Source organism: Strigops habroptila, chromosome 23 (assembly GCF_004027225.2).
Source record: "Strigops habroptila isolate Jane chromosome 23, bStrHab1.2.pri, whole genome shotgun sequence".
Classification (NCBI taxonomy): Eukaryota; Metazoa; Chordata; class Aves; order Psittaciformes; family Psittacidae; genus Strigops; species Strigops habroptila.
Window position 1 is genome coordinate 1847073 of NC_044299.2, and position 18430 is coordinate 1865502.

The 18430-nt window shown below is 63.1% G+C and overlaps 2 protein-coding genes across 4 annotated transcripts; one reads left to right on the forward strand and one right to left on the reverse strand.

Annotated features, from left to right (window-relative positions):
• The first annotated feature begins 1038 nt into the window (after nt 1–1038).
• Nucleotides 1039–7490, forward strand: LETMD1 (LETM1 domain containing 1). The gene is made up of 9 exons (XM_030510649.1): nt 1039–1267; nt 1673–1824; nt 1943–2058; nt 2187–2269; nt 3854–4040; nt 4140–4241; nt 4791–4943; nt 5589–5685; nt 6254–7490. Exons 1-9 carry the CDS (start codon nt 1176–1178, stop codon nt 6322–6324), a joined length of 1053 nt encoding a protein of 350 aa, XP_030366509.1. The 5' UTR covers nt 1039–1175; the 3' UTR covers nt 6325–7490.
• A 904-nt stretch (nt 7491–8394) lies between these two features.
• On the reverse strand, nt 8395–18038 carry CSRNP2 (cysteine and serine rich nuclear protein 2). 3 transcript variants are annotated; one of them, XM_030510636.1, is made up of 5 exons: nt 17650–18038; nt 11322–11571; nt 10631–10890; nt 9535–9831; nt 8395–9238 (listed from the first exon to the last, which is right to left on the reverse strand). In XM_030510636.1, exons 2-5 carry the CDS (start codon nt 11470–11472, stop codon nt 8453–8455), a joined length of 1494 nt encoding a protein of 497 aa, XP_030366496.1. In that variant the 5' UTR covers nt 11473–11571; nt 17650–18038; the 3' UTR covers nt 8395–8452. The 3 variants fall into 3 exon arrangements, with proteins under 3 accessions (XP_030366496.1, XP_030366497.1, XP_030366495.1); XM_030510637.1 differs by lacking the exon at nt 17650–18038 and adding an exon at nt 15485–16278; XM_030510635.1 differs by lacking the exon at nt 17650–18038 and having other exon boundaries at nt 11322–11680.
• Between the last annotated feature and the right edge of the window lie 392 nt (nt 18039–18430).

Sequence of the window (18430 nt, forward strand, 5' to 3'; positions counted from 1 at the left end):
AATAAAACGCCGTCGGGGGAACAGGGGGTTCATGGGACAACCGGGGGCTTTGATGTGGAGCCTCGGCCCACGGTAGCGCTGGGGTTTTGGGGGGAAAGGTGGGTTCTGTGCTACCGGGTACGGAATCGACCCGAGCCTCGATTAAAAGGCCGCTTGTGGAAGCAGAGTCCACGGTGCTGGTGGTAGATTAGAGCCCCAAGTGGCACTTAAGGGGCATTTGCCAGGCGCCGGTACGTGCAGCGCTGATAAGGGGCGATCCCTTCCCAGCCTGGATCGATACCTCCCGTTATCAGCCATGCCCCGGCGGCTGGAGCGGACCGAGCCCCGCGATAACCCCGCGCTCGGCGGGGCTTTTGTCCTTTTCTCGCCGCAAAAGGGCCACCGGTGCCTTTTCCCGATAAGCGGGAGTTGAATGTGCAACGCTCTGAGATGCACCGGGGCAGGGCCGCGGGTGTGCGTGACCGGCTCCACGCGCTCCCGGGGCCGAGGGGAGCGGGGGCTCGGCTGGGAACAGCATCCGCAGGGATTCATGGAAGACAGAGGAGCTGGGAAGAGGCAGCGCAGGGATTGGGATGGGGGGAATGGAGCCGGCAGAGCCTGCAGGAAGGGGCAGCCGCTTCCCAAAGGGATCGACACGTTTCCAGGAGCGCTTGGGACCGAGAAAACAAACACAGCCCACGTGAAACCGCCCCGGGCGGCGGCGGCGGCGGCGGAACCGGTTCGGCCGCTCGGCTGCGGGTTGTCTATGGGAGGAAGGGACGGACGGACCGACCCGGACCCACTGCGGGCCAGGGGAGCCGGGGCAGAGCAGGGAACCCCCCCGGGTTTAACCCCCAGCCCCGGTGCCGCTGTGGGGGGGAGAGCGGGAGGACCCGGCGGCGCTTCCCCAAGCGGGAACCGGGCCAGGGCCGGGGCCACGCCGCGGCCGTACCCCGGTACCCGGCCCTGCCCCGCGGGCAGGCACCAGCGCTGGAGAGCGGGAACCGCCGCGGCCGGGGCCGGGGCCGGGGCCGGGGCCCGGTACCGCGGGGAGGGCTCAGCCCCAGCCCCGCTCCCCCGGCGGCCCTAAGCGGCTACTTCCGCGTTTGGTCACATGACTAGCTGCGCTGCTATTCCGTCAGCCAATCAGCGCCCAGCCTTCCTCGTGACCTTCGCCCCGGCGGTGCCGTGTCAAGATGGCGCTGTCCATGGCCGGCTGCCGCGGGCTGCTCTGGCGCCTCGGGCCCGGCCCCGCCGCCGGCCTCAGCCGCGCCCGGGGGGAGCTGAGGTGAGCGGGGACCGACCCCCCCCTCCGGGCACCCGCTGCCGCCGCAGCGCCCAGCCCCGATACCGGCCACACCCCCCGTTACCGCCCCTGCCTCCCCGCGGGCACCCCGGACCGGCCACAGACCCCCCCGGGCTCCCTGTTCCACACTGAGCCCCCCGCGCCGCCCCCCGCACCCCTCCGCAGTCACCGGGGGATCCCTCCCCCCGCCGCTGCCCCCAGCCCCGAGCCCTGCCACAAGCGGCTGCCTGGGCCCGGCCGGGGCTGCCCGTGCAGGGTAAGGGGGGTCCCAGCACCTCAACCCTTCTCTGTAGGCTTCATCCCCAGCCCCGCGCCCTCCCCTGCTTTCCTCGGAGCCTTTTCCTGCGGGACACCGACAGGATGAGTCCCGGGGGTGCTTTGCTGCAGGTTCCCGGGGCGCTGCCTCTCCACAAAGGCCGGCTCCAGGTCTGTCCTGGCCGCTCTGGTCTCCACGGCGAAGCGCATCAACAGGAGGTACGAGAGGTTCCTGGAGCGCACGTTCCCCCGGTTCTATGTGCTCCATTCCACGTTCATCAGAGGTGGGTCCGGGGGGGTTGGGCAGCAGGAGGTGCTCCCATTCCCTTGCCGGGTGAAACACCACATGGCTGGAGGGGTTTCCCGGGAATCAGGCGCTGAGGGTGCTCCGTGTTCCAGCAGGAATCCAGGCACTCTTCTTGGAGGTGAAAGAGATCAGAGACATCCGCTCCCGAATGGCCCGTCAGAGGCTGAGCGTGCAGCAGCTGCCCTACCGGGACATGGAGCGCCTGCGGCAGGTACGGCACCGGCACCGGCTCTGCCCCACTGCCAGCACCGTGTGGGGCTGGGGAGCTGCTGCCGGGGCTCTTCATTCGGAGGGAGTTTAGCGCCGGATCCTGATTCTCGCTTCTCCTTTCGGAGGCAGTTCCGGAGGGACCTGATCAAGGCTGTTCCCATTGGAATTATCGCCATCCCGCCCTTCGCCAACTTCTTGGTCATCATCCTCATGTGAGTATGGCCACGACCCCTTCCTCTGGGCTCCTCAACATCTTAGATTCCATGGAACTGGGGTTTTAGAGTTATAAATCCAAGCAGACACCTCCCTCCCTCGCTCCAGCTCTCGCTGTCTCCATAGTCCTTCCAACTGTAGGGATTTAGTGGGATTTAGCTCCAGGATGAGACCGGCTGGAAGGGAGAGGGATTCTGGAGCTAAATCCCACTAAATCCCTACAGTTTCCATTTCTGCTCCCTGGCTCTTGCATCCCCTGGTGAGAGCCCCAGCTCCGGCCGGGCACGGCAGCGATCCCACGGCCAGAGCACTCCTTCCTAAGCTCCCCACGGCCTTTGGAGGAGCAGAGCCCCTTCCATGACCCACTCACGGTCTGTGGATGTTGTTTTCCCTCCTCAGATCCAATTGATGCATTCCTGACACCGCTGCCCACAGCGTTCTCCTGGAGACCCGGCTGCTCGAGGCTTGGCCGGGTGCTCTGAGCACAGGCTGCTGTCCCGGCTGGGTGACCAGGCCCAAGGAGTGGTGGGGAATGGAGCTAAATCCAGCCAGGGGCTGGTCCCATAGGATGTTCCCCAGGGCTGGGGCCAGGTCTGGGTGGTGTCTTTGTCACTGGTCTGGATGAGGGGATGGAGCAAACCTGCAGTGAGGTCGTAGCTGACACCAGGTAGGGTGGGAGCGTTGATGTGCTGGAGGGGGGAAGCTCTGCAGAGGGATCTGGACAGGCTGGATCCATGGGCCAAGGCCAATGGATGAGGTTCAACAAGGCAAAGTGCCGGGTCCTGCACTTGGGCCACAACAACCCCCTGCAACGCTCCAGGCTTGGGGCAGAGCGGCTGGAAACTGCTCATGGCAAAGGACCTGGATTGATGGAGCTGAACATGAGCAGCTTGTGCCCAGGCAGCCAAGAAGCCCCCAGCATCCTGGCCTGGCTCAGCACCAGTGTGGCAGCAGGGCCAGGGCAGGGATTGTCCCCCTGTGCTGGGCACTGGTGAGGCTGCACCTCGAATCCTGTGTCAGTTCTGGGCCCCTCACTGCAAGAGAGACATTGAGGGGCTGGAGCGGGGCCAGAGAAGGGCCCCGGAGCTGGTGCAGGGCCTGGAGCACAAGTGTGATGAGGAACGGCTGAGGGACCTGGGGGGGTTTAGTCTGGAGAAGAGAAGGCTCAGGGGGGACCTTCTCGCTCTCTGCAACTGCCTGACAGGAGGATGGAGCCAGGAGGGGGCTGGTCTCTGCTCCCAAGGAACAAGGGATGGGACAAGAGGAAACGGCCTCAAGCTGCCCCAGGGCAGGTTTAGATGGAGCTGAGGAACAATTCCTTCCCCAAAGGGTGCTCAGGCATTGGAACAGGCTGCCCAGGGCAGTGCTGGAGTCACCGTCCCTGCAAGTGTTCACACCCCGTGTAGCCGAGGCCTCAGTGCCATGGGTTAGTGGTGGCCTTGGCAGTGCTGGGAATGGTTGGACTGGGTGGTCTTGAAGCTCTTTCCCAGCCTGTGGGACTGTGACTCCCGATCTCACCCTCTGAAGGGGCTCCCATCCTGTTCAGTTCCCCCCCTGCAGCTCTCTCTCCTCTCCTCCCCCAGGTATTTCTTCCCACGCCAGCTCCTGATCCGCCACTTCTGGACCCCCAAGCAGCAGGTTGAGTTCCTGGACACGTACGACGCCATCCGGAGGGATTCCTACCCGGCCGTGCTGGAGAGCTTGGCCCGGGCAGCGCGTTCCCTGCCTGACCCACAGCTCCAGACCCGCCTGCAGCAGCTCTGCGCCGAGGTACAGCATCACTGGGGCCGGTGTCACCGTCCTGCCGTGCCGCCACCGAGGTGAGGGCACCCATGGGAGGTGCTGGCACCACACGCTGTGCTCTTTCAGGTGCAGCGCGGCTCCCAGCCCCGCGTGGCCCAGCTCTGTGCGGTGAGAAGCGTGTTCTCGGGCTCTCCACTGGCTCTGAACCACCTCCAGGTCTCCCATGTGGTGAGTTTGGCTTTTCTCGTGCCAGCAGCTCGTCCCAAAGAGCACCGAGGTGCTGCTCCTCCCCTCAGCTGTGCCCCAAACAGGGGGTTGTGCCCTAAATCCAGTCCAGTAGGGGGTGAAAAGCTGGATGCTCCATCCCTGGCAACACTCCAGGCCAGGCTGAAGGGAGCTCGGAGCAACTGGATTGAGTTGGGAATGTCCTTGCCCGTGGCAGGAGGTTGGAACTAAGGCCCCTTCAGCCCAAACCAGTGTGGGATTCCCTGGAGCAAGGCTGTTTGTGTGTCCTTTGGTGACCATTGGCCACCTCTGAGCCATCCCACACCCAAACTCACCCCCAACACCCATGTCCAGCCCACGACAGGGCTCGTGTCTCTGGACTCCTGCTCCACAGGGCTCGGGCACTGCCGGGACAGGGATTCCATGTGGGATGATAATTAAAGGGCATCAAAATGTGGGTCACGCCTGGGAGAGGCTTTGTGTGATCCAGGTCATGCCCAGACGGCTCCAACCCCCGCTGTTGGGGGGGTTCTGTCCCATTTTGCTCCTCAGAAAGCCCTGAGCCGGGTCCTGTTCCTGACCCCCCACTTGCCGGCCCCTGTCCTGCGGCAGCGCCTGCGGAGCCACGTGCTGGAGATCCGGCAGCTGGACCGGGCCCTGCAGCGCCTGAGCGTGGGGCAGCTCTGCGAGGAGGAGCTGCGCGCGGTGAGGACACCCCCAGCCCCTCTGCCCGGCCCTTGTGCTGCCCCTGCTCCTCAGGGCCCGGCCCTGCACAGCCCCCCCCGGGGGCCAGCGGCAGCTCCGGGAAGGGGTTTCCTGAGCCTGGTTTCTGTGCTGGGAACACGGGTTTCCGTGGTGTGATCCCAGCGTTCCCTGTGACCCCGAACGTGTCCGGGTGCTGCGAGGGCTGGAGCAGCTCCACTCTGGAGCCAGGCTGAGAGAGCTGGGCTGGGGCAGCCTGGAGAAGAGAAGGCTCCTGAAGGGGAGACCTTAGAGCAGCTCCAGTGCCTAAAGGGGCTCCAGGAAACCTGGAGAGGGGCTTTGGACAAGGGATGGAGGGACAGGCCAAGGGGAATGGCTTTAACCTGCCAGAGGGGAGATTGAGATGAGCTCTGAGGCAGAAGCTCTTCCCTGTGAGGGTGCTGAGGCGCTGGCACAGGGTGCCCAGAGAAGCTGTGGCTGCCCCATCCCTGGCAGTGTTCAAGGCCAGGTTGGACACAGGGGCTTGGAGCAACCTGCTCTAGTGGAAGGTGTCCCTGCCCGGGGCAGGGCTTGGAGCTGGAGGAGCTTTGAGGTCCCTTCAACCCAAACCATTCCCTGGTTCTCATTGCCCTCTCCTGTGCTCTACAGGCGTGTTACCTCCGGGGCCTGAACTCCGCTTACCTTGACGTGGCCTCGTGCAGAGCGTGGCTGGAGCAGTGGCTGGGGCTCTCCTGCAGGCTGGAAGGTGACGGTGGCTGTGGGGCAGCTCCTGCCTGCTGGGGTTGGGCAGGAACCTGGAGCCCCTCGAGTTTCTCTGGGCACAGGGAGGGTCATTCTGGGGGAGATTCGGGATGAACGGTGCCTTTATCCCAGCCTGGGCTGTCCCATCGATCCCTTGGGGGCCTCATCCCTGAGAGGAGGATACAGAGGAACGTGCTGGCAATATCCATGGATGTGTCCGTGTGGAATACCCCCAAGGGACAGCCCATGGCTGGGTGCCCCTGTCCCACGGAGACCTCGTGGTGGCAGATTCCAGCCCCGCAGCAGCACTGGGGGAAATAAAATGGGACTGGGAGGGAAAGGGGGGACCCCAGAGCAGAGCACAAGGGTCTGGGGGTGAGGGGGGGCCCTGCAGCCTCTGGTGCTGCACCAACAGCTCGGGATGAGCGTGTTTGGAGTGGTTGGGCCACTCTGCTCCAGTTGAAGATGTCCCTGCTCGTTGCAGGGGGGTTGGACTCAATGAGTTTTGAGGGGCCCCTTCCAACCCATTCCATGGTTCCATGACTCTGACCCTGCTCCTGTTCCTGTTTCAGCCTCCGAAGCCTCGCTCCTGGCCAACAGCATGGTGCTGCTGTCCCTCAACTACGTCAGGCCCAAGAAGTGAGGGGTGAGCCCGTGGCCTCCCCCCGGCATCGCGCCCGGACCTGGCGCTTCCCAGCCTGGTGCTGCCCAAAGCCCACCCTGGGGGTGAACCCCCCACCCCGAGCTGCTGCCATGGGGTGAGGACGCGGTTCCCTCCCTCCTGCCCTGGCTCTGCGCTTCCCCTTTATGCTGTGGGGCTCAGCCCCAGCCTGGGCTGTGACGCTTCAAGCCCAGGAGGGGAGAAGCTGCCCGTGGCCCTTCCCTTGGTGTCTCGTAGCAGCAGGTTCTGTTCAGCTTGGGTTTGCCTCGTGCAGAGGGTTCTATGTGAGCTCCTTTGCTCCACGGAGCAGTCTGAGGCACCAAGATCTCCTCGAGGGATTAAGCAAAGACCAAACCCCTGTGCCCGCCCCGGGAGCAGCAGGGAAAGGGGCTCCTGTGCTTTGTGCTGCTGCCTCCTGGGCAGAGGCGGCTCTGGGGGCTCTGAGGCAGCTCCCTGCCACCTTCTGGGGTCCAAGGCCACTGTGTGCCCCCTCCCTGCATGAGAACCCCCCCAACACCCCCCTGTGAGTGACCCCAACCCAACACCCAAGTGTTTGATTAAAGACCAACTCAAGCTGGTGGCGCGAGCGTCTCCCTGGTGCCTCCTGCGCCGTGTCCCAGCTCCAGCCTCCCATGGCCAGGGCACGCTGATACTTGGAATGGTATAAAGGAGGGGTAGGAATCACCCCCGCACAGCTCCAAGCTGGAAACGCTTCCCTGACCCTCCCCATTCCCAAGAGGAACTCCCTGGGATGGGTTTAAGACAACTCGCTGCACAACTTGGAGCCTTTTATTTTTACACTTAAATACTCTCTTTAAATACAGCGTTCACCGGGAGAGCAGAAAAGGCTGGGAAGGAAAAATACTGAGGCCAAGCTTTGGATTCACAGTGGGAAATGGGACCTCAAACGCCGCCGTAGGCAGGGAGCGGGGCGAGGGGGGGGAGCTGCACTCACTGGTTTAACTGGGCCGAGGTGCCGCAGCTCCGGTAGCACCAGGTTGGAGCTGGGCTGGTGGGTTCTGACACGGTGACAAATGGAGCAGGAACCAGGGAGGACGTTCAGATGAGCCCAAACCCATGAGAACAGGGAGAACGCTCCATGGGGAGTAGCAGAGGAAGGGGGGAAATAAAGACTTGGAGCCATTCAAGTGTCACCATTTGCTCTGGTTTCACAGCTCGGCTCCGGGGGCAGGTCCCTGTTGGGAAGGGATGTGGGGATGGTCCCCAACAAGGGATCAGGCTTTTGAGCCTCCCCAGTGGAGCTCTGGGGAGCTTGGGCCGGGCAGCGAGTCCCTGGGGTGGAAACCAACAGCCCCTTCCCTTCCCCTCCTCGGCCGAGGGGGTTGGACCCACTCACCAGCACCAAACCCCCCTTTAAACCCCTTTTCAGAGGGGGAGGTGACCACCAGGAGCCTTAAACCACACCAGCCCCCAAACAACTAAAGCACTTTGTCACCTCAAAGTCCTCCCCCCCCCCCCCCCAAATTCCCCTGCTCTCCAGCTGCGATGTTTCCCTTGGGAGCATCGAGCAGCTCCAGGGATGTTTTCCAAGGAGAAGCAACCACGGCGCTGTGTTGGATTGACCCCGTCAGCAGAGGAAGCTCATGGGCACTGGAGGCTCTTCGCTCCCACCTCTCTTCCCAATTCTCTCCTTAAAAAGAGGGGATTTGCTCATCCAGAAAGGGCCGGGGACAACAGAGAGGAGATGTGCAATGAGCCTCCTCCCTGGCTCCAGGTCCTTCCAGTCCATCCTGAGCCCTGCACCAGCCCCAGGAAAGGGGGAACGTCCCTGGGAGGTGCTGGGTGGCCGCGCGGGCTCGTGAACGTCCATTAAAGGGATAAAACCAAAGGGAAAATGGGGGTTTTAAGTTACCCCCCCAGGGCAGAGCTCTCCTGCAGCCCGGTGCTGTGGTGGGAGCAGGATGGGACGGAGGCTCCAGGGCCAGCACCTCCCAGCAGCCACCGGCATGTGCCAGGCCAGGGGATGGGTTCAGATCCTCGGGACAATGCTCACCCCCCCCCAGCACCCGGTAAATAACCACCAGTGGCCGCTGCTGGTCCATAAAATCTTATTGTCAATAAATAACGGAGCACCGAGGGGGGGCCTGGCTCACACGGGCAGCGCCGGCTCCGGCACCGCCTCTGCTGGCACCGAGCTCCCGGCGGATGCTGCAGCCCCGGGGGGGGACGGAGGGGCTTTGGCTGCTTCCCCCCTGCTGGCGGCGGCGGCGGCTTGGCTGGGAGTGGCCCCGGCGCCGGGCAGGACGCTGAGCTCCTTCTCGGCCAGGCAGGATGGTGCTGGGGGCTCCGCGGAGCTGCCATCGCCCCTGGAGCCCGGCCCCGGCCTCGGCTCCACCGGGTAGTAGAGCACAGACCCATCGTTCAAGTAGGGCTGTTCGCCCGCGGCCGCCGGCTCCGAGCCCTCGGCGAAGCAGAGGACGGACGAGCCCGGAGGCAACTGGGCTTGGATGAGGATGGGAGCGGCCAGAGCCGGGCAGAGCCCCTGCGGCACGGCCAGCGGCTCCTCCAGGATGCAGACGCCCAGGCTCTCGACACCGGGGCCGCTGCTGGAGTCTTCCTCAGCCTTCAGCCTCTCCAGCTCCTCGGCCGTCTGCAGGTGCATCACGGCCGACTCGTTCTCTGCCATGAACTCCTGGAAGTCCTGGGTCTCGCCGGGCTGCGGCCCCGGCCACGCGCTGCTGCAGCCGTGAGCGGCGCCGGATGCGGCCTCCTCGGGCACCGGGGGCCGCCCACCCTGGCGCTTGTTCTCCAGCTCCAGCTTCATGATGGTGTGGAGGTAGTGAGTCCGCACCCGGATGGGGTTGAATTCGATGCGACCGGCCATGTTACCACAACCATCCCGGGAGCAGCCGCAGGGGAAGGACATGCGATCCACCTGGCAGGGGGACGGAGACATGGCAGCACCAGGATCCCACAGGATCACACAACCATGGACTGGTTTGGGTTGGGAGAGACCTTAAAGCTCCTCCAGCTCCAACCCCTGCCATGGGCAGGGACACCTTCCACTAGAGCAGGTTGCTCCAAGCCCCTGTGTCCAACCTGGCCTTGAACACTGCCAGGGATGGGGCAGCCACAGCTTCTCCGTTCAACCCATTCCAGTGTCCCAGCACCCTCACAGGGAAGAGCTTCCCAAGATCCCACCCGAATCCCCCATGTCCTTCCCCAGCTCACCTGACACTTGATCCCGGCCTGGCTGCAGGCACAGGCCTCAGGATCACAGTAGAGGCGACAGTCGCAGCCGCACTCCTCGCGGGAGAGCCGGATCGCCCGGAGCTCCTGCTTCTCCTCGGCGTCGATGCGGTGCACGCCGGAGGCGCGCAGCAGCGCCCGGCGCCGCTTGGTGGGCAGCGGCTGCAGGAAGAAGTAGTCGTCCACCTCCACGTTCTCCACGTCGATGTCATCATCCGAGACGTCCTCCAGCGTCAGGCCGTCCGCCTCCTCCGACTCCACTGTCCCGTTCTTGGTGAGCTGCGGGTGGCAGAGCGGAGGGTGGGCATCCCTCATCCTGCTCCTGGTCCCCTCCGGACCTGCTCAGAGCCCCCACAAATCCATCCCTGTGTGATCCCCCTGCAACTGCAGGAGGGCTCATAGGAGAAGGGAGCAGGAAAACAGGAAAGAAGAAGAGAATTCCAAGCAGGGAATCCCTTTTCCATGTCCCCTCTGCTGTGCCCTGCAAACAGTGGGATAACAAGAGGTCTCTGCTGCTGAAAACACTGGGATCCTGCAAGAGTGACCCCCGGGAAAATAAGGTTTGAGGGGCCAGAGCTGGATCCTGCAACGTGCCTTCGGCTCCCTGCTCTGCTCCGTGCACTCAAACACCCCCAAATCCTGGCTCATGGGTGTCCCAGCCCTCTGGAAGCTGGCACATGCGGAGGCAGCGGATGGAGAGGTCTAAGGCCTCCTGAGGAGCGGTGGGAGAGGGAAGTGGGTGCTGGATCCATGGTCCTTCACCCAAACTCGGGTGTCCAGGCAGTGAGAGCCCCAACATGGGCCCTGCAGAGCAGAACCAGCCCTTGGGCAAGGCTCCAGGGCACAGACCCAACCCAAGGATGGGCTGGAGAACAGGCAGAGCCACCTAGAGCCTGATGCTGCCTCCTCCCAGACTGGAATATCTACTGGAACGGGGCCGGCAGCTCCACAAGGGCACAGGTCGGTGCATGGACACAAGAAAGGTAAAAGACCCAAAAAGGGGTTTAGTGGTGATAAACCTCCTCCCCCAGCCCGGACCTCGAGCCACCGCCCCCTGCTCAGGCACCACCTCCGGTACCTTCATCTTCTTGGCGTGGAGCTTCTCCTCCTTGAGGTGCTCGCGGAGGATCTCGCGGTGGTTCACCTCCTGCTCCTGCGCGAACTCGCACAGCGTGTAGCTGCGCACGGAGTTGTGGCGCTGGGCCATGCCCAGGGAGCTGCCGCCCTGGCTGGGGACGCTGGTGAAGCCCTGGCGCCGCGCGAAGTAGTACACGGTCACTTGGTCAAAGCGCACATTCTTCCTGCGGAGCTGCTTCTGCCGCTTCAGGATGGACGTGGCTGCGGGGGGAGGCCATGGGGGGGCTCACAGAGAGCAAAGAGAACCCCACCGAGACTTGTGCCCTGCTGGAAAGTGGCTCCTGGGCTCCCAGCACGGGGCTGAGCTCCTGCTGGTGGCCCTGAGCTGGCTTTGGGTGACACTGAGACCACACGGGCTGAGCTCTGGTGCCACCAAGGCCAACGCCAGCGCTCCCCATGTCCCCACAGCGCCAGCACCCTGCAGGCAGTGAAACACTCCAGCAGGGCAAATGCTGGGATAGGAAAGCTCCAGGATGGAGCTTGGACAACGGGATTGGGGGCTGATACCGCAAACTGCCCAAGGTCTGGTGTGACCCATCCTCACGTCCCTGCTCATCACCCACATGGGTTATGAGGGATGAAGAGGGGAGGGCAGAGCAGCCGCCCAGCCCAGCGCGGTGCCGGACACTCACGTCGGAAGCCGCTGGAGCTGGAGGGGTTGACGCTGTCGCAGCTGTCGGCGCTGTCGCTGTTGGAGATTTCGTCGTCCGAGTTGGATCCCGCCGACCCCACGTCCGCATCCTCGAACTTCCTCTTGATGCCGGCGCTCGGGATCGCATCCATCTGGCCGTGGCTCGCATGGGAGCCGGTGGGCAGCGATGGGACCAGCACTTCACCACCAGCTCCGCAGCGCCAGCCCCTGCCCGCAGCCCTATGGTGTCTCTGTGGAGAAGGCAAAAAGCCACCACGGCATTTGGGATAAGCCAACATCACTCGGGGTAACGAGGAAAGGTTCATGTGGCTCTTAAGAGCAGCTTCTCCCCATCCCACCCTGCATAATGCCTCTGAACCCCAGCACTTTACTGCAGTTCTCCAAGGGGAGCCCATCATCTCCATGTCTGGTCTGCAGTTAGAAGGGACCTTAAAGCTCCTCCAGCTCCAAGCCCTGCCCCGGGCAGGGACACCTTCCACTAGAGCAGGTTGCTCCAAGCCCCTGTGTCCAACCTGGCCTTGAACACTGCCAGGGATGGGGCAGCCACAGCTTCTCTGGGAAAAGTCTGTGCCAGCGCCTCAGCACCCTCACAGGGAAGAGCTTCTGCCTCAGAGCTCATCTCAATCTCCCCTCTGGCAGGTTAAAGCCATTCCCCTTGGCCTGTCCCTCCATCCCTTGTCCAAAGCCCCTCTCCAGGTTTCCTGGAGCCCCTTTAGGCACTGGAGCTGCTCTGAGGTCTCCATGCAGGAAGGGAATGAGCTGCTGGAGGATTTTGCTGTGACAGTCTCTGGCATTTCCCTGCCCCCTTGTTAAGGCCGATGTGCTCCCAACAAGGCAGTTTGTCCGTGGATCCTGGGAAATGCTCGGCTCCAGTTTGGGTGAGGAATATTTGAGAGATGATGCTCCAGTGGGAAGACCAGGAAGTGTCCTTCTATGTCATAGAGTCATGGAATCAACCAGGGTGGGAAACAGCTTCAAGACCATCCAGTCCAACCGTTCCCAGCCCTGCCAAGGCCACCACTAACCCATGGCACTGAGGCCTCGGCTACACGGGGTGTGAACACTTGCAGGGACGGTGACTCCAGCCCTGCCCTGGGCAGCCTGTTCCAATGCCTGAGCACCCTCTGGGGAAGGAATTGTTCCTCAGCTCCATCTAAACCTGCCCTGGGGCAGCTTGAGGCCGTTTCCTCTTGTCCCATCCCTTGTTCCTTGGGAGCAGAGACCAGCCCCCTCCTGGCTCCATCCTCCTGTCAGGCAGTTGCAGAGAGCGAGAAGGTCCCCCCTGAGCCTTCTCTTCTCCAGACTAAACCCCCCCAGGTCCCTCAGCCGTTCCTCATCACACTTGTGCTCCAGGCCCTGCACCAGCTCCGGGGCCCTTCTCTGGCCCCGCTCCAGCCCCTCAATGTCTCTCTTGCAGTGAGGGGCCCAGAACTGACACAGGATTCGAGGTGCAGCCTGGAGCGTTGCAGGGGGTTGTTGTGGCCCAAGTGCAGGACCCGGCACTTTGCCTTGTTGAACCTCATCCATTGGCCTTGGCCCATGGATCCAGCCTGTCCAGATCCCTCTGCAGAGCTTCCCACCTCCAGCACATCAACGTTCCCACCCGACTTGGTGTCACCTGCCACTGACTGCAGGTTTGCTCATCCCCTCGTTCAGATCATGACCAGGTATCGCCCTCTCAACGATCTTGGGTCACCAGCAGCAGCTTCTGCTTTTGAACTGAGCCCAGGGCATCGCCTGTGCCCATCCGGGATACGCTGGATCAGGAATCCCCCCCTGGGACACCCCGTTCCCCCCGGGTTGTGCAGCCTCATCTCCTCTCCTCTCCCTGCTCCCTCCTCTCCAACTGCCGTTCTCATGGCAACGGAGAAACCGGCTTCCGAAAGCACCACCGGCTTCCCTGCGGAACCCCGGCTGATCCAACGGATCCCAGCGACCCCGGAGGCGACCCGGGGTGAAGGGGCAGCGGGAGGCTCTGCCCGCACCGGGACACGGGCTCTGCATCACCTCCAGCAGCTCTAAAGCCAAACCCGAAGCTCTGGTGACCACCTTCTGCCCCACAAAGGATGCGCCGGTGCCGCAGCCGCAGCCCTCCCCTTGTTCCATCGCTTCCATCACCCCAAACCTGCCCCGTGCCTGCAACCACGGGGTCCCTGCCCGGGTTCCCGCAGTGCTGCTGAGCCCAGGGCGCAGCCAACTTCACCAGCCTTGGTTCAGGAAGGAGCTAATCCCCAAGGAGAGCGGCAGTTTCTCCCATTCCCTCCCAAAGCAAAGCTCCAAAACATCCTCTAAAATCCCTCTCCCTCAGGTGCTTCCAGTGAGGAAAACCAGGGATGCTGCCAGGGTGGAGAACACCTCAGCATCAACCTGGCTGGGGATGGAGACCGGCTCCAGCCCTGGATGGAACCATCAGGATGGATCTCATCTCCATCTGGAAGGATCCCGTCTCCATCCGGATGGATCCATCAGGCTTCATCTCACTTCTCCACTGCAGAAGCTCCGTGCCCATGCGAGCATCCTCCTCCTCCTCCTCAGCGCAGCAGCAGCTGCCCCCGTGTGCAGCAAAGGGCACTTAAATGCCTTTATTAGCTCCACTCACCCTTTTCTTGGTGGTTTCAATGAGAAGTAAAAGCTCTTTGGGAATGGGCAGGGTGCAGCAGGGCCCAGCACCTCCCAAGGGCCCAGCATGGAGCAGGGAGAAGAGCCGGAGCTGCTGGAGGGAAGATGAGACCCTCACCCTGGCCTCGGACCTGCTCTGCAGGTCAGGGCTGCCTCACGTGAAGGCTTAAAGAGGGAGGGAGCAAAGAGCTGCTGCTGGAATTGTCTTTGGGAGCAGGAAGGAGGTTAGGAAAGAGATGGGACTCGGGTGGTCCGAGAGCCTCCTGCCACAGAGCCGGTCCAGCCGTGGGGCTCCGATGTGGGTCTGGGAAACCCATGGCTTGAGGCTCATCCAACGTTGATGAACAAGCCCACATCATCACCAGGATGGTTTGTGATTCCTGCTTCCAGGAGAGGAGGAAGGGCAGGAGCATCCCAGGATGAGGGTCCCCAAAGCTCCTTTGCTGATGCCAATGGATCCGCAGTGGTCCAGGATTCGCTGATGAGTCTCATTCCGCCTCCGGCATTGCCTCCAATGATCCTCGATCCATGTCGGATGCGCTGCCAGGCTCCTCCTCCATCGACAGAGCAATTCCAGAGCGATGAGCTGCTTTACTTCCAGCTATTCAGAGTGATTAGTGATCACCCTCTGAGCATCCTGCATGGGATCCTCTGGGCATCCCATGGATCTTGTGATGGCTTCCTAAAACCACGCTCCGGGCCCAAGTAACCTGGAGGATGCTCAGAATTCCCTCCTCGTATTCCCTCCTCTCTGCAAGCTGCTTTAAGCACATCCCTTGAGCACCGGTTTTTGGTGGGGAATGGTTTAAATAAGCTTCCCATCAAAAGCAAGAGGCAAAAGCGGATCCTGACAAGGCCTCTGGGGTTTGGAGGTATCAGAGGGGTCAACTATGGAGATGTGGGATTATCCCAGCAGCTGGGTAAGGAGAGGGTGGGAACTGAATGAGAGCAGGAAGAAAAGAAATAGATCCACACAGGGAGAGCCCCCCCAGGATAAGCAGCAGCAGCCGGACCCCATCCTGCTGGATAACGGGTGTATTAAGGACCGGATCGCAGCACATGGGATAAAGCCAGGAAAAAAATAATCAAGGAATAACCAGAGGAGCCCATTTTATTCCATCGCAGTGCTCAGCATCTCCTGGGAAGCCAACACTGGAGAGCAAAGGCAGGAGCCAGCCTGCAATTCCCTATTTCCCCCTGGAATACAGCTCATCCCTGGGTGAAACCCACCTGAAACGGGGCTTCTCCTCAGCAGAGCCCCCCCAGCTCGGCTCCATCCCCGTGATGCAGCGGGAATAGCGCTGCCGGGATGACACGGCAGCATCGCTGCAGAGCCCCACAGGATGAACCCCCCTCCAGTGCTTCCAGCAAGGAGAAAAGCAGCTCCCACCATGAGCGTGGAGCCCGGAGCCCTCCAAAGGGGGAACAGGCCGTTATTCCCAGGGAAAGCAAACAGGAGCCTGCGGAGAAGCCGAAGCCAAACCCTCAATGCGCTTCCTCCAAAGAGCAAGGAAAGCAGCTCACCTCCTCCGGGATGGCCACCAGGATGGCCTTTGGTTGGGTGCAGCACCGCTTGGGAAGGGGCCAGCACCGCTTGGGAAGGGGCCAGGCACAGGGAAGCACATAAACCCCCCCCGATGGGGGGGAAAATTAAGCTCACGTTTGCTATTGCTGCAGAATCAAACCAGGAGCTGGGAAAAATGGCACACGCCGCTCCCGGCCTGTGGTGCGACAAATCCAGGCGTATCCCAGAGCAGGAATTAGGGCAGAAGCTCCTATTGATGAGCCCAGAAACAGGGTTGATTATTCCCCCCCGGTGGGGATGGAACGGAGGCTGCGTGGCCGCTGCCAGGAGTTCAGCGCTTGGGCTCGTCTGAGGTTTTCCCAAAGGATTCGGCCTCTGCAGCCATGGATCTGCTGGGTCTCAGGGATGCTGTGGCCATCAGCACGCTGGAGATCCGAGCTCTGCCTGGGTCAGGCCTTGGACCTTCAGTGAGTTACCGGCTTCGTTTTCCCTCCGCTGGTGCCGCTACCGATGACAACACGAGGGAAGGGGCTGCAGGTCCCGGTGCAGCCGCAGCACCACCGGCAGCGACGGGCCCGGGGTGTCCCCGAGCCCCCCCTGGGTGCCCGCTGCAGTGGGCACAGCTTCCCGGCCCGAGGAGGGTGCTATGGAAAGGGCTGATCCCAGAACACCCACTGGGTCCCTTTGCCCGTCACCAGAATCGAGTCATAAGGGAGGCTCCACAAAACACCTTGATCATGGAATCCCAGACTGGTTTGGGTTGGGAGGGACCTGAAAGCTCCTCCAGCTCCAAGCCCTGCCCCGGGCAGGGACACCTTCCACTAGAGCAGGTTGCTCCAAGCCCCTGTGTCCAACCTGGCCTTGAACACTGCCAGGGATGGTGCAGCCACAGCTTCTCTGGGAAAAGTCTGTGCCAGCGCCTCAGCACCCTCACAGGGAAGAGCTTCTGCCTCAGAGCTCATCTCAATCTCCCCTCTGGCAGGTTAAAGCCATTCCCCTTGGCCTGTCCCTCCATCCCTTGTGCAAAGCCCCTCTCCAGGTTTCCTGGAGCCCCTTTAGGCTCTGGAGCTGCTCTAAGGTCTCCCCTGCTCCAACCACCTGAGGGCAAGGGGAGGGCAGGACACGGCTCTCAGGCTGGTGCAGCTCTCCTGAGCGTGGTCATCATCACACCTCCCCTCCTACTGAAATAACCCCGAGGAGGGTCAGAGCCACGCTGCAGCGAGGGCTGGGCTGGAGAACCCTCCATCACAGGCTGGTGGAGGCCCCACCATGGCCCAACAAGAGGAGGGACCCCCCCCATCACCCCCCTACACCTCCCAGCACCTGCAATGGGGCAGTCAACGACCCCTCCCTGCCTTTGGGGACATCAGAACGGGACCCCCATGTCGGCAGCTCCTCCTCCAGGCCAGCACATCCCACCACCATCACGTCCCACCACCATCATCATCATCATCATCATCATCAGCTCCTTCCCACCACCCTGGTGGGCCCTACAGCTACGTGGCTTCTTGGGGACCCACATAACCCTCCAACTCCCCTATACCCTGCAGTGTGCCCCCCACATGTAAGGCCCCCCCACTAGTCCCCAGCTAGAGGACAAAGCAGCTATAAGGGCACCCCATGTCCTCCATAGGTGCCCCACATCCCTTACAGGCCCCCAGAACACAGAGGAGGGGAGCGCCCCAGCTGAAAGCATCCCCCACATCCTCTATAGGCACCACCCAGCTGGGAAAGGTCCCCCCACCCCCAACAGGCCCTCCCCTATATCCCCCATAGGTTCTCCACTTGGAAGATGGGCCCACGTGCCCTACAGGCCCCTACATCCTCTACAGCCCCCCAGCCAGAAAAGACCCCCTCATCCCCTATAGGCCCCCCCATCCCCTATAACCCCTCCAGCTCTGGGGCCTTCCATCATTCCCTATAGCCCTTAAGATGCAAGGCTCCCCCCATCCCCTTTAGCCCCCACATCCCCTGTGGGCATCCCCTATAGCCCCCCATCACCTACAGGCCCTCCGCATCCCCTGCAGCCCCCCCCGGCTCCGAGGCCCCCCCTCCCTTTCCCTGCATTCCCCGGTACACGCGGAGGGAACGGCGGCCCCATACCCCCCCCCCACCCCGGGCCGGTACCGGACCCTCCCGCACACCCCCCCCCCGCCCAACTCACCGGGTCCCGGGGCGGGGCCGGGCGGGGCGGGGGCGGCTCCCGGGGGCGCGCGCAGGGGCCGGGCCCGCCCCGCCGCCGACCGCCGACAACAATGGGGCCGCGGGCGCTGCGCCGCCCCTTATATACCCGGCGTCACGTGGTTGAGCACGCCCCGCCCACCTCGCTCACCGCCACCGCCCGCGCCGCGGTGTACTCTGGGAAAGCGAGTCCGGCGGCCGCGGGGCACGACGGGAAATGGAGTGCGGAAGTGGCGGTGGCTGGACCCCGGGGGCCGCGGCCTAAGGCCCGGGGCCTGCAGCCGGGGCGGGAGCGACTCGGACCCGCTGCCGGGGGCGCGGGGGCCGCAGGGCCCGGCGGGGGAGCCTGGAGCAGCGATGACACCCGGTCCCCTTGGTTCGGCGGGAGCGGCCCGCGGGAGGCCTCGGCCTGCCCCGGGCACCCCCGGCCCCGTCCTCCCCGGCCCCTGAAGCACTGGCCGCGGCCATCGCGCTCCCGTCCCGCTGCGCACATCGCTTCGTCCTCGTTACAGCCAGCCCCAGCACCATCAGCACAGAGCTCAGAGGGCCCACGGCTCCACCGTGCTTCCGGCAGCCCAACGGGGAACCAGGGCGGAGGTGTCCATATGGAGCCAGGCTGAGAACATCGGGGTGTTCAGCCCGGAGGGGAGAAGCTGCTGGAGACCTCAGAGCAGCTTCAGTGTCTGAAGGGGGCTACAAGGATGCTGGAGACGGACCTTCATCAGGGGCTGTAGGGACAGGCCAAGGGGAATGGCTTTAACCTG